General features: G+C 45.1%; 4 protein-coding genes across 6 annotated transcripts in view; 3 read left to right on the forward strand and 1 right to left on the reverse strand.

Moving 5' to 3' along the window:
• Window positions 1-4,374, forward strand: part of lrp6 (low density lipoprotein receptor-related protein 6) — a 34,045-nt gene extending 29,671 nt beyond the window's left edge. Inside the window, exons 19-23 of the mRNA XM_047389812.1 lie at window positions 1-9; window positions 147-383; window positions 1,148-1,284; window positions 1,366-1,463; window positions 1,752-4,374. The exon at window positions 1-9 is cut by the window's left edge and continues 102 nt beyond it. Coding sequence (XP_047245768.1) covers window positions 1-9; window positions 147-383; window positions 1,148-1,284; window positions 1,366-1,463; window positions 1,752-2,043 — 773 coding nt within the window. The 3' untranslated portion in view covers window positions 2,044-4,374. The remainder of the gene's footprint in view (window positions 10-146; window positions 384-1,147; window positions 1,285-1,365; window positions 1,464-1,751) is intronic.
• A 3,469-nt stretch (window positions 4,375-7,843) lies between these two features.
• On the forward strand, window positions 7,844-16,626 carry tbk1 (TANK-binding kinase 1). 2 transcript variants are annotated; one of them, XM_047390086.1, is made up of 21 exons: window positions 7,844-7,981; window positions 10,539-10,643; window positions 10,759-10,899; window positions 10,968-11,097; window positions 11,206-11,387; window positions 11,461-11,621; window positions 11,696-11,806; window positions 12,022-12,201; window positions 12,283-12,479; window positions 12,557-12,615; window positions 12,754-12,845; window positions 12,938-13,039; window positions 13,171-13,249; window positions 13,627-13,745; window positions 13,825-13,901; window positions 13,986-14,025; window positions 14,769-14,870; window positions 14,953-15,049; window positions 15,234-15,334; window positions 15,414-15,485; window positions 15,712-16,626. In XM_047390086.1, the coding sequence occupies exons 2-21, from the start codon at window positions 10,557-10,559 to the stop codon at window positions 15,749-15,751; spliced, it is 2,169 nt and encodes a 722-aa protein (XP_047246042.1). In that variant the 5' UTR covers window positions 7,844-7,981; window positions 10,539-10,556; the 3' UTR covers window positions 15,752-16,626. The 2 variants fall into 2 exon arrangements, with proteins under 2 accessions (XP_047246042.1, XP_047246043.1); XM_047390087.1 differs by lacking the exon at window positions 7,844-7,981 and adding an exon at window positions 8,001-8,021.
• Window positions 16,627-16,822: 196 nt separating this feature from the next.
• On the forward strand, window positions 16,823-24,350 carry gpr19 (G protein-coupled receptor 19). Of its 2 annotated transcripts, XM_047390091.1 has the most exons (3): window positions 19,980-21,830; window positions 22,111-22,220; window positions 22,667-24,350. In XM_047390091.1, exon 3 carries the CDS (start codon window positions 22,693-22,695, stop codon window positions 23,959-23,961), a length of 1,269 nt encoding a protein of 422 aa, XP_047246047.1. In that variant the 5' UTR covers window positions 19,980-21,830; window positions 22,111-22,220; window positions 22,667-22,692; the 3' UTR covers window positions 23,962-24,350. The 2 variants fall into 2 exon arrangements, with proteins under 2 accessions (XP_047246045.1, XP_047246047.1); XM_047390089.1 differs by lacking the exons at window positions 19,980-21,830; window positions 22,111-22,220 and adding an exon at window positions 16,823-19,948.
• A 176-nt stretch (window positions 24,351-24,526) lies between these two features.
• crebl2 (cAMP responsive element binding protein-like 2) lies at window positions 24,527-27,387 on the reverse strand. Its single transcript, XM_047390092.1, has 3 exons — window positions 27,147-27,387; window positions 26,205-26,402; window positions 24,527-25,921 (listed from the first exon to the last, which is right to left on the reverse strand). Exons 1-3 carry the CDS (start codon window positions 27,159-27,161, stop codon window positions 25,760-25,762), a joined length of 375 nt encoding a protein of 124 aa, XP_047246048.1. The 5' UTR covers window positions 27,162-27,387; the 3' UTR covers window positions 24,527-25,759.
• Between the last annotated feature and the right edge of the window lie 113 nt (window positions 27,388-27,500).

Here is a 27,500-nt window from a genome sequence, read left to right on the forward strand (position 1 = left end):
TCGGCTGCTGTGAGTCTCATTCCTATTGGATTTAACTGACCCGTTCTGCAGGAGGCAGAGAGAACGTCCGGTCTTGGCTGGGATGTAGCTGCATGTTCTGGAAATATTTTGACATTCCAGGTATCCTTACCGAAGTTATTCTGTAGTTTCAGACGAGACGGAGGAGCCGCCGGCTCCGACCAACAGCACCATCAGCTCCATCGTGGCCGTGGTCATGGCGCTGTTCGTGGTCGGAGCCATCTACTTCGTGTGCCAGCGTGTCCTCTGTCCTCACATGAAGGACGACGGGGAGACCGTCACCAACGACTTCGTGGTCCACGGACAGTCGTCGGTACCGCTGGGATACGTGCCGCATCCCAGCTCGCTGTCCAGCACGCTGCCAGGTGAGTCGGCCCGCGATCCGAGTGACACGAGTCTGAGTTTACAGCTCAAAGAGGGTTCAGTCTGATAAATAAGACCTGTCCAGAACCAAGAATAAAACCGGTCCAGAACCAGTCCGGAAGCGAGTTCAATAGTAGTCAGAAACCGAATCTAAAACAGGTCCAAGGCCAAGTCTAACATAAGAGTCCAACCCAGACAGTAAAACTGAATTCTTTTACTCAGGTCTGGTGTTCTGAAGACCGATGAGGGACAGAAACCAGATATGTTCTGATTATTAATTCATACGTAAACGGGTCAGTACGTAGAATCGAACTGAGCTTCAGGGGTTAATTTCAGGATTTCTGGATGTCTTCCAGAGAAAATCCAGTTTAAATTTGTTGAAGATAAAATGTTTCTGGAATCAAGACCAGTTTTAATTGAAAGGAAAACGATTCGGTTCTGAGTCCGCGGAGCCTATTGTTCAGTAGGGACTGAGCAGCTAATCAAGTTCTGTTCAGAGCTTTTAATTTAGATAGAATGGGCTTTTATTCCGGGTGCTGCAGCAACGTAGACCGAACCGAACTGGTTCTGAATGCAGAAATGAATTCTGGCAGCCTGCAGTTCATGGCTCCATCTACGGTTGAAATCTTTGGTTTCTCAGGCTGGTTCTGGACCTGATTGTAGTTCAGGAAGTTCTAAGGTTCCTGCAGATTAAATTAAATCAGGCTTAACTGAGCAGAGCCTTCTGTAAACCCAGTTCTGACCCGCTCTCCTAACCTCTCTGCAGGTATATCCAGAGGAAAGTCTGTGATTGGCTCCCTGAGCATCATGGGCGGCAGCAGCGGCCCACTTTACGACCGCGCTCACGTCACTGGAGCTTCGTCCAGCAGCTCGTCCAGCACCAAGGGCCCCTACTTCCCTCCGGTGAGACGTGGACCTTGATCCGGTCCGATCCCTGCTCGCCCCGCTCTGTTTTCCTGATGATGATCAATGTTTGTTTTCCAGATCCTGAACCCTCCTCCGTCCCCCGCCACCGTGCGCTCCCAGTACACCCTGGAATTTGGTTATTCCTCCAACAGTCCCTCCACTCACCGCTCCTACAGGTACTGTTCTCTCTGTTCTGACCAGTACTGATCACAGAGATGGGTCCGGAATGGAACCAGAACTCTTGTCTCACTGTTTGGGTTCTGAAATCTGTTATATAAAATGTTCTGGTCCAGAGGCATTCTGTGTGAGCAGAACCATTTTGTCCCGAGTCCACCAGAATCTTTAGTGGATCAGCAAGTGTCAATTCTACGGGTTGATTCTTCTGGATCAGGGAGAAGATCAACCGCCTGGAATTCTCTGGAATTTTTAACCCTTTCCCTAAACTCCAGTTTTTTCCCTTTCAGCTACCGGCCCTACACCTACCGCCACTTCGCCCCTCCCACCACGCCCTGCAGCACCGACGTCTGCGACAGCGACTACACGCCGGGACGCCGGCCGCTCAAGTCCGCCGCCAAGGGCTACACCAGCGACCTCAACTACGACTCGGAGCCCTTCCCACCGCCGCCGACGCCACGCAGCCAGTACCTGTCGGCGGAGGAGAACTGCGAAAGCTGCCCGCCGTCTCCTTACACGGAGCGCAGCTACTCCCACCACCTGTACCCGCCGCCGCCATCCCCGTGCACAGACTCCTCGTGAGCGGAGCTCCGCCCCCTCCCTGTAAATAACAATTGTTGATATCTGAGGTAAAAGGCAACAAAAAATGGGAAGAGACTGAAACAGTGACGGAGCGAGTTGATAAAAGGGAAGCGGAGGAACATTTGTACAGAACAGAGAAATCATATTTATATATTTTCTATACTGATTATGATGATGCCACAGAGTTTGTAATTTGTACATTTTTAACAGAAGCTTTTATTAAACTCACCACAGACAAAACGTTGCCTTAAAGCCGGAGAGAACCACGGCGCCGCTCAGTCGGACTCATCTGATGCCAAATTCAAACAGCAGCCACAGGCCCCACCCACTCAGACCCGAAAGCTCAGACTGAGGTTCTGAGGTCAGGATGGCATCCCGTCAGGATGAGGTGCGCTGTCAGATCCACACTGACCCAGCAGAACCGCTCTGCAGAGCGTCCGTACGGTGACCCGCATCCTGATGGGATTCAAACCAAATCTGGCGGCTCTGATCCGCCGCTGTCTGTTCTCACACGGGGAGGAAGAATCGCTCCTCATCATCATCACAACTTGTGCCTGAGCAGTGCCACAACTACACGTGCTTTTATTTTGAAAACCCCCACAAACTGCAGTGCCCAGTGAAAGCTCTATAGTATTTTTATACCACATACTGTGTAGATAAGTATTTATAAGCTATATAGGGAATCATTGTAAATGTCTCATCGACCTCCTGCAGCTCTTCTCATTCCTCCTCTTTTGATATTCCCTCCTTCTATTTTTCTACAGAACCGACAATGCTGACAATCTCAGAACATATCCAAGTTTTTACTGTCACGCTCACCTGTGATGCACTCTTTGTTCCTCAGCATCAGGTCGCAGGAGTCCGAGGTCACTTCCTGCCCACCATGGACCCATTCTCAGTCAGGACCCGCTATAAGAATGACCACCAGCACGACTCGAGACAATCTTTTTAACGGGTTTGAACAGAACAGAGGAGCTTCGGCACAGATTTTAGATTTTTAACCTGAAAAGCACAAAGATGTTTCAGTCCTCAGGGCCTGCAGACAACAGGAAAACGAGTGGAGTCGGCCGGTTTAAAGGCTTTGTTTCTTTTCCCTCATTTTAAATTACTGACCAATCGGTGTCTGTCCCTGGACCATCAGAACCTGCCCGGCAACCATGGGAAGCGCTCATTGGCTCATTTCTATGAAGACGTCAATGAGTTTGAAACGTTAAGACCAAGTAGCTGTTGTGCTTGGACACACTGGACCATGTCAGTTGACTCATCCTTTTGGCCGTTTCCTGTCTCCATGCGGCCTTACGGCCAGCTGACAGTTCTGAGTCTCTGTATGGCCTCAGCATCAGTTGTTTTGACGCAAGCCAGACTCCGTACAGCCAGTTTTTGGTAGATCTGATCCTCCATACAGCCTCAACTAAAAGCCTTGGCCCAGAAAGACTTCCGTATAACCTTAAATACACCCTTCAGGGTAGTCCTGAGCCTCTGTAGGTTCTCCACACATAGTTTCTGGTTGTCCTGAGACTCCGTACGTTCTCTTAGCCAGGTTTTTGGCAGTTAGAAGCCCACCTCTGGCCTTAACATGTAGTTTCTGGGCCTCCTGAGACTCCGTAGCCTCCAGGCGTCCTCCAGCTGATGTTGCCTGTATTTCAGTCCTGCTCCTCCTACTCTGTGTGCTCTCTTATGTTGGAAAGGTTCTCGTTTCTGCACTTTACAATGCTTTCTTGTCTGATTTTATTCGGTACAAAGTGACTGAAACTGATGTGTTTGGGCAGATTTTACAGTCCGCTCGGTGCCGGGTCGGTTTGTAAAATCTGGGACATCAGATGTGAACAAAACTGTCAAACCTCTTTAAGCTGAACTGGAATCAAACCTGTGATCTGATTTAAAAGCCACTAATAAACCATTCGAGGGGAAATAATTCCAGTAGTTCCAGTAAAGTAAATGGGAACTGTTGATCAGATGGTGGTGTTCATGCGTTTTATATTTGAAATGTGAAGAAGATTTTTCACAGATTTCCACCAAATATGCTCCGTTTGTTTTTGGAGGACTTTCTGTTTGACTCCTGGAAAAAGACAACATGATGATGATGATGATGATGCTTTGCTCATTTATCCTGCAGGCTCTATTTAGGCCTGCAGGTGGTGCTGTTGGACAGAGTGGAAGTGGACAATAAAGGTTAACAGGAAAAGCACTTTTATTCTCCAGGAATCCTTCTTTGGTTTGGATCCGATGGTGTCCTCGGGTTCAGCCCCTCCAGCTGCCACTATAAGCTGTTATTACTCATCACATGCTGATTTTGTTTCTTTTTGTTAAATATAAACTGAGTGAAATTTTCTTGCAGAGTCCGAGTGCTGATTTCACACAAGTTCATGTACTCACTGGTCCTTTAAAACGGATTGTTATCAAACATTTAACCTGAAGTCTCCAAACTAAAACTAAAGGAACTAAATATTCAGCCATGAAAATATTTTAAATGTAAAAATACTTGAACCTGCAAACCTAAAATATAATGTAGGTTTATTTTGCTATAAAACACACTCCCATCTAGAGCAACATGAGGTGATTCATCACTGAGGAAAAATGGTCCAGGAACCAGAGAAGCAGAAACGTTTGAGGACCAGGAGGCATCAGAGTTCAGAAGCAGTCCAGGAAACGGTCTGAACATCATCCTGCAGAGCAGCACTCTCCAACCCAGTAACTAACCCTCAGAATGCAGACATATCTTAGCGATGCTGTGAAACTGGATCCATGCATGGAAAACTGATGGAGCTGGAATTAGACGGCCAATCAGGATGAACATGCCGAAAGGAAGAAACTGTAAATTTCTAGCATACGTTACCGCGGTAACAGGAAACCTGTAAGAAGAGCTCCAACATCCTGAACCTGAAGGTACCTTCATCACACTGATCTGAAGCTGGGGACAGGAGGAGGCTGCAGAGATCTGACCAGAACCAGAACCTCTCCCCAGCCCCACAGTCTGGAAAACAAAGGATGGTTCCCTTAAGGTACTCAGTCCCAGAAGCTTTTCTCCACATGCTGTTTTACTTCATCACTGTAGGTTTTTATTAATGGCTTTTTAGCTACATTAATGTTCATAAAACAATTCTAATCTGTCAAAATTGAATGAAAGATTAAAAGCAATTTGACATTAACTAAAAAATAATTAGACTTTAAGTAAAGACAAGACCTTTAGAAAAAGCGCCAGGAACTGTTAACATAACCCTTCATAAGGGCGTGGTGCTGATGGTGTAGCGGTTAAGCGTGCGACCATAAACAGAGGCTACAGTCCTTTAAGCGGCCATCCTGGATTCGAGTCCCGGACTCGGCGACATTTGCCGAATATCTCCCCCTCTTTCCTGTCTGCCTACTGTCGAAAAATAAAAAATGCCAAAAAATATCTTAAATAAACCTTAATAAAAAAGTCATACAATGTTAGAAGAGTTATTTGTTAAGGATTTAAATGATTCAAAGCAAAGATACCATCACTAAGTACAGCTAAATGAGGAAGGCTTTCTGAATCAAACTGAAGGTTCTAGACATTATTATACATTTTTTTTTTTATATATCTGCTCTTTCAGTAGTTTATGGAAATAGGTTAGTGCCTAATTCCTGAGTTAGATTATCCAGTGTTCATCATTCAGAGCGGAGAAGGCGAAAAATTAGAACCAAGGGTCAGAATTAACTTCCATCTGTCTTCTTCCAGCACCAGAACCACCAGGGATAGAACTGGTTAGAATTACTTTAATTTTCTGAGAACCCACTTTGTTTCTTCTCGGTGGGTTCTGTCTTCAACGAGCCACTCTGACACAGGAAGCTGTGCCTTGATGCCTTCCAGGAAAGGAGTCATCAAGAAGTGCCGATCAGCCAATCAGAAGGGGTCCTAAGGTAATGTAAGAGATGTACCACTTTAAACAGTTGATAAATAAAATACATTCTATTATTTCTTTCTATCAAAGACATTACAGACCAAGAGTGTACTCAAACACCTTGTAGATAAAAGTGTCTCCTGACTGAAGCTGTTTTCACATTAAAGGTTTCAAACCTGCAATCTTTCTACAAAGAAAAATCAATAAACTTTCCCGATTAAGGAATATTTTTCCACCTTCTTCTGATTTCCTGAATCAGCCTAGAAATTGATTCATATAAGAGACAGAGTAGGCTGGTAGATGCCAGCTTCTTGTGACGTTGAATGGAGACACCAGGAGAAATCATTCCCAAACATTCATCCAGTACAGATCAACTAAAAACAAACTCATCTGTAAGAAAAAAAAACTAAACCATGAGTAAAGCAGCAACAACCCGGTTGCATCGGTGTTCACACCCTTAGAACCTTCAGCTGACCCAGTTTCCGCTTTCATTCTTCTTCAGTGGGACTCTGTCACTATCCCATGTATCGACTTGGTAATATTTGTCCATTCTACCTCTGAAGCTTCTCCATATCTGCCAGGTTGCGAGGACATCTTTGGTGTCATGTTAGATTTAGTTCTGGACTCTGGCCTGGCCAAAGCTCTTCCGTTGTTAAATTGGACCTATGCTTGGACTAACTCTGATGAGTCTAGCAGACCCCAGAAGGTTTAGAGTCAACTGTTTGCAACTGCATCCATCTTTGCAAAAACCTAGTTTCATTTGAAGAAAAGTAACCCCAGATCATGACACAACCACCACCATGTTTTACTGAGGCTTAGTGTTTCTCCTGACTCATTCCTCTGCACAATCAGATTGTTCTTGAAGGGTTTATGCAGGTTCTTAGTTTGTTTTTCAGTTGAATTGTTTTGACGCTGGTTTAGTTCAGCAGGGATCTGCTCACATTTTAGACCTACTGTATCTTAACATGCAGACAACATGTCTTTTGGGGCAAACACTTTTTGAGCTCATAAGAACATTCATGGACTCTCTCAGTGTGGGAGATGAGGCTGTTGTGACTCAATGGTCCATCAGAAATACTTAGAAGGTACTTGGATCTGAGGTCAGAGGTCAGATCTGAGGTGTCCTGTACACTACAGTCTTTAGAGTATTTAATTTGAAGGCTGGGCTTCTTTCATCTGTTTTAAATTAATCTGAGCAGAGAAAATTAAACTTCACTTCTGGTTTGAAAGAATTTTCATCAGTCCATCCATGGAAAAGATGTTTGCTGATGATCAGGGCAGGTTTTAGGATCAGGTAGCAGGGGACTGGCTCCATCTTGCAGGTTTGGACTGAACATAAAAACTGCCTTTAGCATGTTCTGTGTGATGTTTAAAGAAACATAAAGGAGCAGAGAAGAGCATGGGACAGCTGTTCTGATGGCAGGATCTGTGGTTCCTGGTGTTTTCCCAGACCTGGAGACCTGTTCAGAAGTAAACACATGATTCTCTGAAACTTTGGAGCCGAATTGTCAACTTCAAGTTATTCTAACCAGCAGGGGTCGCTTCTGAGCACTAATTGATAATAAATAAAGAATTTTTATCGTCAGATAAAGTTGTTTTCCTCTCCTTTATGCGTCATAGCGCTCTCTCCTACTGTTTCTTCCTTTAAATGATGAACATATTTCCTCTGCAACATACACATATTTTGGACTTGAAGCTGCAGCTCCTCCAGTTTTACCTTAAGATCTTTTCTTTCTTAAACCTCCGTGTTTCTGATTTACTAAGCTGACTGATGGGTTTCACTTTTGATTTCTGGTTTTTGTCTTTACCGTGTTAACCAACCCCCCTGCTCTCCTTCTGGTCATTTCCTCGCTGTGTTTCAATGCTGAACTCAGCGCCATCTGCTTTTTATCTTTAGACCCTTATTCTGAATTCATCCTAGAGAACATGTGAACACTTCAGAGTCCCGATGCGGCCCTGCTTCCTGTGTTACGGTAGCATTCTGGCCCCGCCCTGACTCGTTCTGCTCGCTGATAGGTCAGCCGCGGTCAGCTGACCAGGGAGCAGCGGAAGAAGGGAGCAGAGCAGCGGAGGAGGTGAGGAAGTAAACAAAAATAAACATCGCTTTCTTTACAGGTAAACACACCGTTGTGGTTTCGACTTGGATATGGTTCGGTGGATGAATACGTTAGCTGACAGCTTCAGTGTTCTGACTCGTTTCCTGAGCTCCGTTGGGTCCGGTTCTGAGCGCCGGCCCAGTGTGCGCGTTCGCGAATCCAAAGGCCTCGCGGCCGGAGCAGGCGCGCTTCCGCCTGAGACAATCAGAATAAAATTCAGTGAATCGATTCTTTATTCGATCACTGATTGATTCCATTAATACACGTAGCCGTGATGACATCACGTTTCCGCTGCGTCAAACTTTAGACGGGACTTTCCAGCCGCCGGCGTGACGTCACGCCGTTCTGTCCGCTGAAACTGCCCAGTCACCATGGCGACAGGCAGAGCTCATGTAACCTGCTCCAGGTTCTGGTTCTAAAAGAACTCTGATGTACTCACGCTGAAACACTTGAAGCCACGTTGATCTGTGACGGCAGAACCGAACTAGAACTACTGGTGTCAGTTCTAAGGACAGAACTGAGCTTAAAGCTGGATGCTGGTTCCAGTTTGGAAGTTTGTTTGTTTTTTATTCCCACCATTAAACGGTGAATCCCATTTTAATCAGGAATAATCAAGATGAATCCGGTCCGGTTCTGTTTGGTCCGGTGGCTTTAACCTCAGATGCTACATTCATGCACGTTCTGGACCTACCCGCTCGTTCTCGGGGTACATGGTTCTTCTGCGGGTCAGAGATCGGGTCCAGGTTCTTATCGAACACGTAAAATAATTGTCCTTAAGGTTTTTCAGACATATTCTGGTCCAGTTGAGTGATTTGGTTTAAAATCCAAATCTTTTTATTTCCTGTGAGGTCAGATGAACCGGGGCATGTTCTAGAACACCTGTCAATCAGAACCGTACCTGCCTCCTCCAGATTTATGTCTCCTCAGGAATCACCGGTAGGAGCTGCAGTGTTGCAGAACATGTCCATCAGGATTTTTATTGTCATACCAGTTGACATTTACATGTTAAGGTACGAAATTCGGACTCGGGTTCCGGTTAAGAAGCCTAATAATAAGTAAAAAGAAAACTAAGTATAACAAACAAAGCTAAACCTACCAATAAATAGCGATCAGTAAAAATATATGCAGCGAAGAGCAGACAGGAAGTGGAGGCTGTCCAGGTGAGGTCATTGGACCCGTCCACACCCAGGTACCTGAAGATGGAGACGTCCATAGCTGCTCCTCCGATGTTCAGAGGAGGGTGAGGGCGCCTGTCCCTTCTGAAATCCACCACCATCTCCTTAGTCTTCTTCACATTGATGCAGAGGTTCTCTGCACCAGGTGTTCCACCTCCTCTCTGTATTCGGACTCATCGTGACTCGGCCCACTACTGCTGCGAAGCTCACTATAAGACAGCTGGGATGTTTCGCCAATCAGTCGGCAGAGTGAACAGGACGGGGCTCAACACGCAGCCCTGGGGCGAGCCAGTGCTGAGGGTGATGGAGGAGGAGACAGTGGTGTGGATCCTGACAGTCTGAGTTCTGTTGGTCAGGAAGCCCAGGACCCAGTTCCCCAGTGAGGGACTGGGTCCAGAGAAGAGAGCTTCTCTGATGGAGACGGAGCTGCTCTGTCAGGGGGCGCCATGTTGTTTTTCCAGCTAGGAATCCAGAACATCTGACTTCCGACTCCGAGTATAAACTGAACTCAGCTTATAGAATAAAGGAACTTCAAGATGAATTTCTAGAATCAACATTAAAATTATTCACATTTCAACTAAAGCTCAACTAGAGCGAGAAACTGATGGAATCTAGAAATAAACGAATCAACTAAAATCTCTTCACTGATGAATAATGAAGCAAACGGACCGAGGAGGAACCACTAATGTGCAAACTGAGTCAGAAGATGACATTTAAACTGGAAATAAGAGTTCAAACTAATAATGTCTAAATTGATTACGGATCCAAAACCGATCTGGAGTTTCTCGGTCTCTCAGGCGCCTAAAGAAGATGGTTCTATGGCCCAGTTCTGGGTTCTAAACTGTGTTTTTAATCCGAGGTGGAAAGAGTTCGAACCACCATAGAACAGGAATGAGTGCCTAACCGGGTTACAGGTGTGACTTTAACAGAACCAGCTTATTTCTGCTCAGGCGGTTCCCCGCCTCAACTGGACACTTTCTCAGCTTTTCTGCTCCAGCGGCGGGCGGTTCTGTTTGCCAGAGGTGGCTCAGAGGTGTGTGACCCTGGGGATCACCATGGTTACCACCACAATCACTACGGTCACCATGGATACCACAATAATCCTGTAGAAGTGGATCATGTTTCTGATCCACTTCAGTATGGATCTTTTCAGAACCAGATTTTTTACTGTAGCTGTTCTGTAGCAGTATGGCCCGGTTAGTCCCAGTCCAGTCCACACCTGCACCGATACACCTGTGTTGATCAGGTCTGGTTCCTGCTCTGATGACATCCTGTTTTTTTCAATGAGTTCTTGTTAAATATGCATGAATATCCGGGTCAGTTCAAGCTACTGTTCTGATTCCTGCGTCCCGTCTTTCCAGGACCCGTCATCCGTCAGAATGCAAAGCACAACCAACTACCTGTGGCTGATCTCAGACCTGCTGGGTCAGGGAGCCACGGCCAACGTTTACCGAGGACGGCACAAGGTACGAGCTAAGGGGGGTCCTGGATCAGCACCGCTTCAGATGGAGCAGAACATTTCTAGAGTTTCTCAGGTGGTTTCAGTCCCACTGTGATGTTTAAAGTCGTGTCTGTGTGCAGAAAACGGGCGACCTCTACGCCGTCAAAGTGTTCAACAACCTGAGCTTCCTGCGGCCGCTGGATGTCCAGATGAGAGAGTTTGAGGTTCTGAAGAAGCTCAACCACAAGAACATCGTGAAGCTGTTTGCTGTGGAGGAAGAGGTTGGTATGATTCTGATGAATTCTGAGCTCAGGATGTAGAAATGTTTCTAACAACGTTCTCCCCTCAGACCAACACCCGCCATAAGGTCCTGGTCATGGAGTACTGTCCCTGTGGGAGTCTCTACACCGTCTTAGAGGAGTCCACCAACGCCTATGGTCTCCCTGAGGACGAGTTCCTCATTGTTCTTCATGACGTAGGTAAGGAAGTTCCCCTGCTGATCCAGAACACATCCTGACAGGGTTATCCTGAGGAACCTGAGCCACCAGGTAATGCCGCACCTTAAACATGTTTGCTGTGTCCTGCAGTGGCAGGTATGAACCACCTGAGGGAGTACGGCATCGTTCACCGCGACATAAAACCAGGGAACATCATGAGGGTGATCGGAGAGGAGGGACGATCCGTTTACAAGCTGACAGACTTCGGTGCTGCCCGGGAACTGGAGGATGACGAGCAGTTTCAGTCTCTGTATGGAACCGAGGAATACCTGGTGAGGAACACACACCTGGGGAGATAAGTGTGTCAGTGTGAGTGTAGGCTAACCTGTCTGTCTCTCTGTCCAGCACCCAGACATGTACGAGCGCGCCGTTCTCAGAAAGGACCACCAGAAGAAGTTCGCCGCTACGGTAGACCTGTGGAGCATCGGCGTGACCTTTTACCACGCGGCCACCGGCAGCCTCCCGTTCCGACCATTTGAAGGGCCACGCAGGAACAAGGAAGTGATGTAAGAGCTCATTTTGAGACTGACCAATCGCAGCTGAGCGCAGATTAGCTGACAGATCTCCTCGTGTGTCTCAGGTATAAAATCATTACAGAGAAACCGTCCGGAACCATCTCGGGTCATCAGAAGTCTGAGAACGGAAAGATCGAATGGAGCACGGAGATGCCGGTGTCCTGCAGTTTGTCCAAGTAGGAGTCACTCACTTTGACAAGGAGGGTTAATGGGTTTTATCTGGATCAGAACCGACCGGAACTGGAACCTGCTCTGGAATAGAAGTCTGCTCCTGGGCAGAAGTCTGTCCATGTTTGGTCCATGTTGCCCCAAATTTCACTGCCACCTTCAGGTCAGACTGAGCCACAACATGTCTTCATTCATGTGTCACACCTGCTTTTCCTTCTTCCAGGGGCCTTCAGAGCCTCCTGACTCCGGTTCTGTCCAACATCCTGGAGGCGGATCAGGAGAAATGTTGGGGGTTCGATCAGTTCTTCGCAGAGACCAATGACATCCTGCACCGGAATGTGGTCTACGTCTTCAGCCTGCAGCAGGCCACGCTGCACCACGTCTACATCCACGAGTACAACACGTGAGTTCTGAGTCCGCTTCTGTTCAGTACTGCGGTACCAGCCCACAGGTGTGACAGCTGCCATTCATCTTGTCTCCACAGGGTGGCACTGTTCCGGGAACTGTTGTGCCGCAGGACCAGCATCCCCCTGCATAACCAGGAGCTGCTGTATGAGGGCCGGCACCTCGTCCTGGAACCCAACCGCTCAGCCAAAACCTTCCCCAAGACCTCCAGGGACAACCCAATCATGCTGGTGAGCCACGAGGTCGTCGCCACTGTCGGACTGATCTTCGAAGACCGTAAGATGCTTTCCTGATCTCCATTTGCTGACCTACCTGTTCACTAAGAAGCTTCATCAGCAGTTTTATCTTCACAGCGAGTCCTCCAAAGGTCCAGCCCCGCTACGATCTGGACCTGGATGCCAGCTATGCTAAGGTATGACTAACTGCAGCTGCTCCTCCTGAAGAACCCAGCTCTGGTCTGATCAGATCTCCTACAGGAACTAGTCCCCCCTCCCCGACTCACGTATTTGTTCCACTGACCCACTCTGACTCCCCCACTGTTTTTCATCAGACATTTGCAGGAGATGTGGGACATCTATGGAAAACATCAGAGTCTCTGCTGGTTTATCAGGAGCTGGTGCGGAAAGGAGTCAGAGGATTGATGTGAGTCCTACGGTGGCCTAGAAGGACCACCCAGTAGCATGTGGATGTATAAACAAACATACATGTGCTGTAAAATGTTCTGATCCATGCAGTGAGCTGATGAAGGAGGACTACAGTGAAGTTCTGAACAAGAAGTCCGAGGTTTTCCACCTCTGCAACATCTGCACGCAGCTGCTGGAGAAGACCGAGCAGCTGTGAGTCTTTCTTCCCTGCAGTTGAACCAGTAATGAGAACCAGATGAACCCCAGTACCAGAAGTTAGGGTTCAGAGTTCAAACATTCTGCCCGTCTCTGTGTGACGTAACTTGATGCATGTTCTGCTGCAGGCTGGAGGTGCTGATACAGGCCAACGTGCTGACCTCAGACAACGAAGAGATCTCAGACATCCACAAGAAGCTTCTCAGAGTGAGTGTTCTTCTTCCATCACAGAGTTAAATCTCTGGGTTCTGATTGGTCATGTGCTGATTCAGGAGGAAACGGGTCCATTCAGGTGTTTTTATGAACAAAATCATTTATTTTATCTCCTTAATGAAATGATGCCTTGGAGAATCTGTATAAATTCTGGTGGTTTGGTTCTGAAACATTTCTGATCCACACACATAGAAACATTAGAGCTGCTCACTTGTTCAGATTCTCTATCAGGCGGATGCATCTGGATCTACAGAACCTTCTAAGGTGATCAGTTGTGGTGGGTGGAGCCTGAGTCGACCTATTAGAGCTTCAGACTAAATTTAGGGAACATTTCTTCAGTATTCTGGTTCTGATCTGGACAGTCTCTGCAGATCTCCGGTTCTCTGGACTCCATCGAGGGAACAACACAGGACATGAAGAGTAAGTTCCTGCCGGGAGGCTTGCTGATGGACACCTGGACGCAGGTGGGGACGCACCCCGAGGACAGGAAGTAAGACTTTTTATTGGGCTTAAAGTTGAGAAAGGCGAGCTTGGGTTTGCTTGTGACTACGCCGGGTTTCTCTCTGCAGTGTGGAGAAAATTAAAGTTCTGCTGGACGCCATCACAGCCATCTACCAGCAGTTCAAGAAGGACAAAGCAGAAAGACGTAAGACACGTTGTCCACCACACAGCATGATGGGATATCCTGGAGATCACTGACTGACCGGGAACTTCCTGTTTGTGTTTTCAGGTCTGCCGTACAACGAGGAGCAGATCCACAAGTTCGATAAGTGAGTTCCTCCTGTGGAAAAACAACCAGTAAACCAACCAGGAGGTTCTGAGCTCATCAATAGGTTCCTGTTGTACGGAGCGACCCGATCTGGGGAGTTCATTAAAAATCAGAAACAATAAGAAAATATGTGTCGCGATAATAAGTCCCAAAACATTAGAAATTTATGCAGAAATAAACGGGTTCAGCACCAGAATATGAAAATCTGTTATGCAGAAAAACCAGTAAAAACCAGTAAAAATGAGAAATACAAAATACTAATATTTAAGCTTCTGATCTCTGGAGTTCACTGAAAAACATTAGGACAGATATGTCCCAGTAAATAAATATGGTTCTGTTCTACAGAGAAACCAGAACATGAACAGAAATGGAAAAAACCCAAACATTTACAGGCAGAGATTAAAAACTAATAAAAGGATAAAAATATGACAAACAAATCATTTGTTTTAGAAACCAGCAAGAAGAATATTATTAAGTTACTCTTGTTTGGAGTAACTAGAGAAATATGTTGGAAATAATCTAGAATAATCTACTAAGAAAGGTTCTGGTCGGAAACTCCGTTTAAAATCAGAACCCTATGGCTCAATAATAAAATTCTGCAGAGGAAATAAAAGAAACGTTTATTAGAAGCACTTACCAGATGCATGGAGGTCTTACATGTTCTACCTTGATTTAGTTTTTGAGCTGTCCAGTGGTTCTGGTTCCTGATGTTTGTCTAACTCATTCTGGGTTTGGCTCCACCAGGCAGAAGCTGGTCATTCACGCTGGTAAAGCTCGCTCTCTGTTCACTGACGAGTGCGCCATGAAGTATCGCCTCTTCATCTCCAAGAGCGAGGAGTGGATGAGGTACGGTTCTGACCCATTGTCCAGGGTGGGGTTCAGGCGGTCACAGCTTTGATCCTCAGGCGGTTTCTCTGTTTGTCTCCAGGAAGGTTCATCAAGTGAGGAAACAGCTCTACACCCTGTCGGGTCAGCTGATCAGCGTCGAGAAGGAGGTGACCATGCTGATGGACCGGGCCATCAAGGTGAAGATCATCTAGATTACATGTTCTGGGGGTGCAGACTGATTAAAAACCAGACAGTTCTGTCTTAGACCTCAGAGGGATTGGAAGCTGGATCCAGGGAGTTCTTGTGAAGATGAGGATGATCCTCTCCTCTTCATCAGGTTACTATGGAAACAAACTGAGGTTCTGTGTGTTTGTGTTGCAGGTGGAGGACCATCTGCTTCAGAAGATTGTGCCTCTGGGGCCGAATGCGATAAAACCTCAGCCGTACCTGAGTCCCAACACGCTAGTAGAGATGACTCTGGGGTAAGGCTTTCGGACCTTCGTCCTGTTCCTCAAAAGGTTCTGAGTCTGCTCCGATAATTCTGCTGTTCTTCTTCCTCAGGATGAAGAAGCTGAAGGAGGAGATGGAAGGAGTCGTCAAGGAGCTGGCGGAGAACAACCACTTCTTAGAGAGGTCCACTTCTAACTGATTTACAGGTTCTGTTTGTGTCAGATGCATCAGAACTGGCTCAGAAACTGGATCAGAACCTACAGTATTAAATGATTTGGACTTATGAACCCGAGTCAGATCTGGGCAATCTCTGGGAAGGGGTTTTCACACTGCTTATTCAGGTTCTGTGAGTCGGTTCTGATCCATCTTTGTAGAGCACGTGTTGACGTGAGACCTGGTTCTTTTGCAGGTTTGGGACTCTGACTCTGGATGGAGGTCTGAGAGGCTGACCTGGACGGCAGCACCGTGTACATGTTCTCTGTAAATACTGTTGGACTCTGAAGGGTCACTGGGCCCGACCTGTTGGGAGAACATTCCATCAGAACCATTCTGTTGTACCAAAAAAACTGAGAAACTGATCCGGTTACAGACACTCCATTTATCTAAAACAACACCGAGCTGGGACAGAACTGCCAGCAGAACCACCTGCTGCACACTAAATCAGATCTGCTCCTGAGATTTGTTCCGGTTCGGTTTGGTTTCAGCTCTCCAGACAGAACCCAAGCAGTTCCACATGGAAGAGTAAACTGAAGTTTAGATCCATGCAGATAAACATTTTACTCTGATGATGGTTCTGTTTAACGGGAAAAGCACTTATCCACCCTGAGAATCCAGGATTTACCAGCTTATTTCTGGGATTTCCAACCAAGTGTGATGACCGTATTGGATCAGTATAAGGTTCTACAGAATGTTTGGGGAGAAATTTGAATTGTAGATTTAAATATTTAGAAAAGCATTACAATAAATTTGGTTAAAGGTTCAATCAGAACGTTTTTATTTATCATTTGCTGTAATGAGAGGTTCTGTGCTAAATGATTTCTGTTCTTATCAATAGTTCTCATCATCTTCCTGTTTCCTCATCATGCTGCCATGTTCTGAAGATCTCTGAAGATCCAGTTCAGGGCCACATATTATTTCAACATCTATCTTCATACGTTTTCTGTAACATTAGATTCAGGATGACTGAAACTAAGCAGGGACATGTACAACAGCTCCCCCTGCCGGACTGAATGACTTTTACCTTTAGTTCGAAGAGGATTTGAGTTGAATTGTTGCTCAGAACAGGTGACGCCTACATGCAGTAAACTAGTCGATAAAATGTTCATTCATGCTTTAATGATTTACCTGTGATAATGATAAATGAATTAATTTGCACGTTAACATGATGTTTTGTGTCGAGTTATCTTCCTGCCTCTTCATTGTGATTGGTCCCCTGACTGCAGCTCCAGCTAATTCACATGGAGGTGAATCCAGATTCTGATCCAGAATCAGAAACCCTGGCTTCACTAAAGTGTCTGAATATTCAGCATTTAGTTTATTGCTTAGCTCTCAACAGAATGACTGAAAGCAGAATCAAGGAACCCTGAGATGATTCTGTGAAAACGGATTCATTCAGAACCTTCTTTGATGATTCAGCAACGACATGTCTTTTGGGCAGGTTCTTTTTACACCGGAGGGAGTCTAACAGAACCCGATCCAGATTTTATTTCATATCACCACGTCTCATCTGTCTTAGTCTGGAGAATCTTTCTTCCAAGCCAAAGGAAGATTTCAACAATAGTTTGGTCCTTTTTCCAATCTTGGCTCAGATGTTCCGTACATTCAGGGCTGGAGAACGTATGAAGAACATCTTTGGAACCTTTCGTTTTCTCTTCACTCTCTCTTTGGGCTCGTTACGCCTCCTCTGGTCCTCCCATCCACTCCACTGTTGGTTTCCCGTAGCAACCGGCCTCTGGAAAGGTCTGTGCTGTGGTTGTCATGGCAACGGGCTGCCGCAGCACTCTCGGCCAGAATGGAGCCAATCAGAGCAGACAGACACCAGCGTTTCCATTTATAGAGCCGAGCTGATGGTGATGGCAGGAGGATGTAAACAACAACTAACCCCTGTAGTCCTGTCAGGTGGTTCTGTAAAATATTTCTGTATTATGACGATGAGGAAGATGAAGATGTCGTTCAGGGTTAAAGGTCCGATTCCTTTAACGAGGTATAAATATAAAAAGCTTCTGCAGCGGCCCCAGGAGGTGGAGAGGTTTTGACCAATTATCATAAACAGAATCTGACAGAGTTGTGTTTTAACAACAGGACTGAACTGGACCACGTGAAACTGGATCCGAACCGTTTAATGAAGCTCTTTGTCAGGAACTGTGATCTAAGGTTGGGCTTAGATCACAGCAGGAGTTCTTCCTAACACAGATCAGTAAAACTGGAACATCTAAGTGGCCTTCACCCAGTTTGTCTGTCTGGTTCCCAGTGTTTGGATGGACAGTTTGGGAGGGGCGGGCAACCAAACTCCAGATTATTACTGACAACTGAAACTTGATATTTTTCTAACATAAGTAATTATCTTTGAACTTTAGAACATAGCCATTGATTTCATTTTGCTCCACCTGTGGAAACAAATATGCTCCTTTAAAGACTGATGTAGAAAAATCATTTGTTCTGAATGCCATGATTAACATCAGTCACATTGTGAATGATTTTTGACATCTTAACCTCCTAAATGCATCTTAAAGTGTGTTTTAAAATAAAAACAAGAAAAAACCTTTTTTACAGCGATTTATGCAAATTTATCCAAGCCTGAAAATGTCACGAATTTGCCTCACATAGCTTCTAACTTTTTCTCCAATTATTAAATACAATGAGAATAAATGATGACATCCTACAGCAACCTGTGTGTTCATACTAACACCTTTGATCAGATTTATTATTCATTTTAACAATGCTAAGAAATGTAGGTTATTTAAACAATCAAAAAGACTTTTCAAACATGTTACTAGAAAATCTGAACACAGCCTATCTATTGCCTGGATAATAGTCTTCAAGTGGAGGATGTTCAAAACATCTGCCAGCAGGTCCAGGTCTGATTGTCAAAGCAAGTTCACCCTGAGAGCAGATGGCAAGATGCTCAAAGAAGACTCCAAAAACCATAACATGTCATCATAACACCTACAGCAGGTTCTTGCTACTGTTTATATGAATGTCCACATCTGACCAATCAGAAACAGAATGAACAGGTTTAACTTTCCTGTGAAGAAACCTTTGGTCTCTAAAAAGAACATGAAGGTCAGCCTGAAGTTTGTCAGACAGAACGTAGACACAGACCAGAACTTCTGGAATAAAGTTCTTTGGAAACCAGAACAGAGGACATGTTTGGGTTAAACCAAGCTCAGCTTTACAGCAAAAGAACCTCACAACAGCTGTGAAGCATGGTGGTGGAAGTCTCATGGTTTGGAGTTGCTTTGCTGTAGCTGAACCTCACCATCATTAATCCATCAGAGGTTTAAGGAAAATATGAGATCATCTGTAAAAAGATGAAAGCTGAACCAGAACTGGACCCAAAACATGTTTAAGGGCATCATCAATCACCTTCGTTTCCAAGGAAAAACATTGATGTGTGAATATTTAACATAGAATTGAATATTTAGTGAGGTGTCCTAACTTTTTCACATGGCTTTACCTGTTAAGACAGAGAACAGGTGAGAATCAAATAGATGTGAACATCCTGTGATGTCACAGTTGATAAACCTGCTAAGTGACTCCTGTTGTTATCTGAGAACATTTCTCCAGTTTCTTTAGATGTTCCTGTTTCCTAAAAACAAGTCTGAACATGTTGGAGCTGTGATCCCGCTCCAGGTTCTTGTATGGGTCCCGCTCCAGGTTCAACCCCTAAAAGAAAACAAAGTCTGGCCCCCTGTGGAGGTCTGAAATCAGTCTCTTATAGTATTAAAGAGAGAGTTAAAATTGCAGAGCACATCTAGGACCCAAATGGGTCACACTGGTTCTGTATTAAACTGTTAAAGGCAGTTAACGTGGTGATAATGAACCCTGAGACCCATCTGGACCCATCTGGAAATGTTGACGTTAAAGTGATGAACTCTGAACACAAACCTATTAAGTTTTTACTGAACTCAGGTAGGTTCTGATTCGGCGTGTTTGGACGGAACCATTTTGTGTTTTTATTATAAATTTAATTACATCTCGGATAATTAATAAAAACGCCCTAAAACGGTTTAAATCCAACTTTTTCTCATCAGTTTATATGTTTTTTATTTTCTCCTCAGGGGTCCCTTTTTTTCTGCCCGGGGCCCCAGAAACCCCTCAGCCCGCCCTCCTCCTCCTCCTCTTCATCAGCTTCATCCTGAAGACGGACAGCCATGATGTCTGCCGCCTCCTCTTCCTCTTCCTGCTAAAAAACCTCCGGGATGAAACTCTTCTTCCTCCTGCTGATCCGAATTCTGTAACGGAAAAGGAACCCCACCGAACCTAGGCCGGATCGTCGGTTCGGTTCCGTCCAGCAGCAGCAGCAGCAGATGTTCAGACTTCCTCGCTGAGGCTGCGACACGGCTTGTTTACGTGTGTGATCAGGATGAAGATCCAGATTTTCAGGAGGAAGAACAACGTGAGGAAGCTCCAGTGATGCCGAACACGTAAGATTCGGTTCGATTCGGTTTGGTTTTAATGGTTTGTTTCAGAAGCGTGTTCGGTTATGACGGTGGACCCAGTATTTTTTCCAGGTTGGATTTAAAGGGAGTGATGAAGATGGAGCCTGGTTTTAAGGAGGACGGGCTGTAGCTGATGGTTTCCTTCAGAACCGATCAGAGCTGTCATGGACCTGATTGGCCTCATCCCGTCTGGTTTCAGAATCAGAATTAAAGGTTTAAATGGAAAAGAAAATGTTTCCGCTCCTGAATTAAGATCAAATATGAACCACAGAAAGTTTCTGTCCTAATCTCATTTTTTTTTTTAGATTATGCTAATTTCTAAACATTTTAAAACATTTTAAAAACCTTTTATTTCCCAACAATTATTCTAATATATTTATATTTAAAATGGCTTCATTGAGAGCAAATCGGAACCAAAGTTTTCTTTTATTTGGTAGGTTAAACATTTTCACAGATATATTATGAGGAAAGTTAATAATATGAAAAGTTTAAAAAGTTTTCAGAATTCTTCTTTACTGTCATTTAATCTGACCCGGCTCTAATCTGACTCCTGTAATTCTGCTCTAAATTTAGGTTATTTGAATGCTTTTTATATTTTAATGCACTTTTATTTCCAGGTTCAGGTGCTTTTGCATATTTCCACTAGGATCTCCGATGGTCCCAGCTGAGTTTACTGGTTTATTTGAATGGTTATCCAGGGACCAGCAGGTCTTAAACACTGCTCTTCAGATTTGTTTGGGAACTTTAAACTCAAAGGAAATCAATCCACCAGGTCGGGAAAAACAATCATCATTTGGATCTGTTGTTCTGTCTCCAACCTGCTTGACTCACTCTGACAGATTGCTAACGAGTAAATCCAGCCGAGTCAACCGGACAATATCTGTAAACACAGAGCTTTCTCTCATGGGTTCCTTACAGCCTTAATGGGTTCCCTCAGAGGAGACTGGGTTCCCTGCAGATTTCAAACTGGTCCCAGTAAGGGACTAGAAACCAGGAGCAATTAAATCTGTGGTTGGAATTAAGTGTCCATGCGGAAGAGTTGGTTTCAGGTAATACCTAGTGACCAATGAACCAAACTACTGACCTAATCACACAATTTACCCAACTACCGACTGGTGTAAAAACATCTCAGCCAAACTGCTCAACAAGCACTGAACCTACTTTACTACAAAAATCTGCATGATCTCAAATGTTCCTATCTTTTGTTTGTATCTATCTAACTAACCAAACTCATCAAGCTAATACACTAACCTGCCAGTTAACCAAACTACTCACCAATCTGTAAGTCTACTAAACTACTAACAAACCAACACCTCTCCATTATCATTGGATCTCTCAAACATCTAATATGACCTTAAAATGTTCATCAACTACCCAACCAACAGGAGACCCCGACTGACCAACTTAACAAACCCAATAACCTAAATACACCAACCTAACTAATTAAATGACCTACTAACCAACTAACTACTCCCCTGTGCATCTTTGGATCTGCCAAGCAGCTAACATGACCTTAGAAAACAACCAACAGCCATCCAGGTAGGCTTGCAGCTCACCAACCATCCAGTTGAACTAATTCATTAACCTAAATAACTAACTAACCAACTAGCTGCTCTCCAGGCATCAGTGGATTTGCCAACCACTCTGTAGTCAATGTATCAACTAAACATCTAACAATGCTTTTGACCAACCAAACCACCAGCAGAAGGCCACCCAACTAACCTCCCAGCTAATTACGCAAACTCATTAAGCCACTGACTAACCAATGAAACAGGTGCGGTACTGGTGGTGTAGGTGTTAAGGGCGCAACCATGTGCAGAGACTATAGTCCTCGGTGCGGCTGTCCCGGTTATGAGACCTGGACCTGGTAACCTTTGCCGAATGTCTCTCCCTCTCTTTGCCCTCTTTCCTGTCTACCTACTATTGAAAAATAAAGGCCACTAGTGCTGCATTAAAAAAAAACTAACCAATGAAACATCTACATCATACACGGTCACCCTTTGACACACGAACCTTCTAACCAAGTCCAAACACGTAACATGCTGATGTGCTTCACCCTCTACTAATTGAGACTGGAAAGTTTTGATATCTTTGAAGAAGTTTCAGGTTTGTTCTTGTTCTCCACTTGCAAACCATCAACTCAACAGATTCAACAAACCACTCAACCAACCTGCTGATAAACCATCACGCTGACCAGTTTGCTTGGATACCTACCAGAGATGCCCCATTAAACCCAACTGGCTCTACCAGCTGAAGGGTGGGTGTTGTGGCATAGCTGTCTGCACCTACAAATAGAGATTCTTCAGGAAAACACCACATTAAACCCAGATTAACCATAGTTATTCCATGTTCTAGTTCACCATCATAGTCCCAGGGACAGAAAATTACTAATAAGCTTCATAAATTACCTACTAGCAACCATCCAACCACTGGACCAATGTGTTAAGTTGTTTGGTTTCTTAAAGATTGTCTAACCAGCGCTTTAACCAACACCAACTTCAACTAACTGAACATGTTTCTGTGTACCTGCTACTAGCCAGCTGGGATCTGGGCAATCTGTCTATGTTCCTTCCATCAAACCTACCTCAGTAGGTCTGGTTCCTATATAATGAGCCAGCAGCTGTTTTGTAAAGAAATAGTTTCCAGAACGTTCTTCTCTCAGCTCTGTCTGTTGTACTGACTGTTGTCTCTGTGTCTCCACAGCTCATCTCTGACGCTGCGTTATAGAAATGGTGTATGCTCAGTCAACAAACAGAGTTGGTGTAAATCCCTCCCTCTACTCTCCATTCTTCATGCATCAGATGTCATTTAACTACTCCAAAAGAGAAAACTCAACTGTCCTGGCCACCTCACCCACCACTCCACTCTACAGCCTCGAGGTCTCGACCTTCAGCCAGCCCAACGCCACCTCTGCCTCCAGTGAGCTGACCCCAGGCGAGGTTGCTGTCCTGGGCCTGTTGTTTGGGGTCCTCTGGCTGGTCTCCATTTTCGGAAATGCTCTTGTTTGCTTGGTCATCCACAGGAGCCGACGGACTCAGTCCACAACCAACTACTTTGTGGTGTCCATGGCCTGTGCAGACCTGCTCATGAGCCTCGGTTGGGCTCCATTTGTCCTTCTGCAGGTTGCGGCAGGACAATGGCCACTGAGTACAGCAGCCTGTAAGGTTGTACGTTATCTGCAGCACCTATGCCCAGGTGTTCAGGTTTATGTCCTGCTGTCTATCTCTGTGGACCGTTTCTATACCATTGTCTATCCCCTGAGCTTCAAGGTTTCCAGAGAAAAGGCAAAGAAGATGATTCTGGCCTCATGGTTGTTTGATGCAGCCTTTATCGCTCCCTGTTTCTTATTTTTTGGATCTGCAGACAGTCATTGTGATTTTTTCCTCCCAGACAGTTGGGGCAGTATAACTTATGCTGCAGTTCACCTTGTGGTTGGTTTCCTGCTCCCAGTTGGACTAATAGTTTCCTTCTACCAGCGGGTGGTCCGCTACATCTGGAGGATTGGTGCTGACGGCCATACGGTGCGTCGGACAATGAACATTGTCCCACGGACTAAAGTTAAGACCATCAAGATGTTCCTCATGCTGAACTCAGTTTTCTTCCTCACCTGGACACCCTTCTATGTGGCCCAGTTGTGGCATCCCAAGGAGGCTGATGTACCTGGTAGGCAAGAACTACTGTTCTTCACAACCATCACCTGGATCTGCTTCAGCTCCACAGCATCCAAACCCACCCTGTACTCCGTCTACAATGCAAACTTCAGGCGTGGCATGCGGGAAACCTTCTGCATGTCGTCCATGAAATGCTATCGCAGTAATGCTTACACCATCACCGCCAGCTCAAGGGTGGCCAAGAAGAACTATGTTGGGGTGGTGGAAATCCCGGTCCAAGCAAAGACCATCAATAAGGACTCTGTGTACGATGCATTTGACCGGGAGACTAAGGAAAAGAAGGTAGCCTGGCCCACCAACACCAATCCCCCTAACACCTTCGTATGAACTAGTTTGGACAGTTAGAAACAACCCCAGGGCAGTGTTGGTTGGTGGGCCCAGAACGTGTTTGTTTTGTATAAAGGGCTTCTTTCTGATGGGACCATCCTGCTGGCAGCAATTCTTTTATACGTTACATCTCAGAAACGTTTTCATGTTGCTTCAATGCAGACAATGAACATCAACAACAGTTGCTTCTGTAATGTCCGTGCTAGAAGCTAATGTTAGTAAAGACCGATGTATTACCGCTGACCTCATGTGCTTTGTTGCTAAAATAGATGCTAACAGAACCATGAAGCTGGCTCCGATTACCTCATTAACTGGACCAAAGCTGAAAGGTTTTATTGTGTAACTGTCAGCCGGTTGGAAGATATTAAATGGATGTAGTGTGGTCTGTAGGTGGCGCTGTATGCTATTTTTAGCTGTTACAAGAAACAGAAGTTTAGGAAGTAAGAGGGTCTCCAGGAAATATTTCAGAACATGGTTCTGGTAAACGTTATAAATATGTGCAGTAATATGAATATCTAATTAAATAAAACGGAACGTTTATTGAGTCAGAAACTGATAGCTTTTATCAGAATGATTAATCTGTTTTATTTGCTTTGACAAACTAAAGTTTGGAAAAGCTACAAAGATTCTGTAGATCTCACAAAGTGCTTCTGCTACAATGAAGAAAGTGGAAAACATTCAGGAAGGATTACATCAACAGGAACAAAAAAAGAAAACTGGAAATCTGGAACTCTTGATAAAACACCTCTGCTGATTCATCCAGGATCAACGACACTATAAACAGATCCACAGGTTCCAGAACCACCTGATCCAAGTTTGGATTAATCAAATCCAGAACAGGCTGATCTTTAGCCATCTAGATGTCAGCCGAACCAGATCTAGCTGATCAGACACTCACTGATTCAGGACTCACTGAACTAGAGCCACTGATCCAGAAATGGCTACAAACAAAGTTTAGTTGGATCTAGAAAATGGTGATTCAGCACAATCCGATCCAGAACCAGTCAATCTAGTGTGAGCTGATTCAAAACCAGCTGTTCTAGAACATGCTGACTTTCAGCCATCTCAAACAGGACTTCATCTGATCCAGATCTGGCTGATCAGCGACCAGCTAAATCAAGACTAGCTGTTCCAGAGCCACTAATCCAAGTCTTTGGCAGGTCTAGAATCCATTGATTCAAAACCAGCTAAACCAGAATCAGATATTCCAAAACTTCACTTCATGTCAAACCAGCTGTTTTTGAACCATGATGCAGAACCAGCTGATCTTGAGCGAGATGAAACAAGTTTTAATTTCATTCGGGTCAGCTGATTTGAGACTAGTTGATCCAGAACAGGTTGATCCAGAACCAGCTGAAACATGGCTCTATTTGATCTAGCACAAGCTGACCCAGAACCAGCTGAAACCTTGGATCTTTCACGCTACAACAGAAACAGATATTTAGCTAAAGTATAAAAATTAAACATCTCCTTCTAAGCAGCTGAAAGCCGTCAGCGGGTCATGTGACCTATAAACAACCAGGTAACCTGCTCTGAGTGTCACTTGTGCAGGTGAGAGCGCAGACACCTGACCTCAGACAAAACAAACCAACATGAGCTGAGATCAATGAAGACAGAACGGATCAAGGTCCTCATCAGATCCCAGCTTAAGGGATAAATGTTTAATTTCTCAAAGGCTTGCAGGAATAACTGTGGTATCCGAGAGGTATCCGGGTTGCATCCAGGTCACAGAGGTGCTGATGTTTCACAGAAAGTTTTTAAATGAAATGAAGGCGGAGGCGGAGCGATGCCCTGCTGTCTAACTCTGAGCGTTGCTGCTGCCGGTGCTGCTGTTCTTCCCGTTCTTGGAAGCCTTGGTGCTGCTGCTGCTCTGAGGAATCTTCTGCTCATCTCCGGTTAGCAGAGCTTTGATCTCAGATGGGATTTTTCCTTGATCCATGGCCGAGCACCACTGCTTGTACTGCAGGAGAGAACCAGAATCAGGTGAGACGGAGCTACTGAAGAACCACAGCAAACTGACTCTGAAGAACTAAACAACACATCAATCCGTTTCTCTTCATTAATTCTAGGTCTGACAGTTCCTGTCAGACCTAGAATTAAATGGATCCATTTAAACTGGTTTATACGACTTCAGAAACTGGTGGTAAATCTTTGTACTGTTTTAAGCAGGAGAACTATCTGTGTAATCTATCTAAGGGTGAGAGAGTGATGCAGGTTCAGAATTGAGGAACATCAAACCTCACCATCTCCAGCTCCTCCCGCAGAGCGCAAATGGCTCTCTCCTTACTGGAAACCAGTTCCTCCAGGTACTGATAACGCAGCTTCTTCCGGGCCCGGCATTCTCTGGCACTCTGCCGGCTCCGCTCTAGTTTGGCCTTCAGGTCAATCTTTGCTGGCTTGCGGCCACGTTTTCCTGGCTTCTTCACTTTTCCAGCCACCATCTGAGGGTAGAGGATGGAAAACAGTCAGTTTATCGGACAGACGACGGATTCAGGATGAGGAAAGTCTCCCAGTGTTTGAGTCTTTCTGGGATGAAGGGACCTTTTCCTGCTGAAACTTTTCTGGATGAAAATCTTATCTGCTGAAGAGGGAAGAAGATAACCTTCATTTACAGCTAATAAATACTTAATGGGTTTAGTTGGACCAAAAGGAACCAGTTGGATCCATTTAATTAATTTTGCTCACAGTTCTTAGAATTCTTGTTTTAAAATCTGAATCGCGGTATAGTACTGTAAAAAGTATTTAGCCCCTTACAGACTTCCTGTTTCTGTCCAAACTAAATGTTTTAGATCTGATGTTAAAATCAAAGATAACCTGAGAAAATCCAAACAGCTAGACGAACCAAAACCGGGTCAGAATGAGTTCAGGCCCTACTCTGGGCCTCCAGAGGAACCAAGCGGACAGAACCTCAGGATTAAGCTGCAGAATCAACCTGTCAAACCTGAACCTCACTGAGCATGCGCACACCCCTGATCACCTACTAATGGACCACCAGCAAGAACCAAAACCAACCTCCGGTCCGGTAGGAACAACGAAATACAACCACTACAGAACAGGGCCAGAGACAGAACACAGACCAATCAGAACCGCATCTGATCTTCACGCCGAACTTCTCATTCTTATCAGGTTCGTTTGTCTAACCCAGTTGATTTAGACAAACCCGGTTCGGCACAGTAACTAGTTACCTTGTTATCTTCCATTTCGTTTTAAAACAAAACAAAGACGGGGAATCAGAGTCCAAACCGGGCCCGAGCAGCAGAACAACCGATGTTCCGGCTGACCCAGCTCAGGAACGACTGTTTGTTTTGAATCTAGCTGATCCGGCTGAGAATTGACTGTGGTTCCGTTTGATCCAGATCAGGGAAGTTCTGCTTTGTTTACATCTTCGCTTCCTGTCCTCCTCCTTCTTCTTCTTCTCTTCTGTTCTGTCGGGATCGTTCCTTTCTTCCAACAGGACACCGCCACCTGCTGGACAGAGAATCCATAACACCAGACTCTAAGATCACAACCAACCTGAACAGCCGGAACTCATGTTGATG

Source organism: Girardinichthys multiradiatus, chromosome 17, assembly GCF_021462225.1.
Source record: "Girardinichthys multiradiatus isolate DD_20200921_A chromosome 17, DD_fGirMul_XY1, whole genome shotgun sequence".
Classification (NCBI taxonomy): domain Eukaryota; kingdom Metazoa; phylum Chordata; class Actinopteri; order Cyprinodontiformes; family Goodeidae; genus Girardinichthys; species Girardinichthys multiradiatus.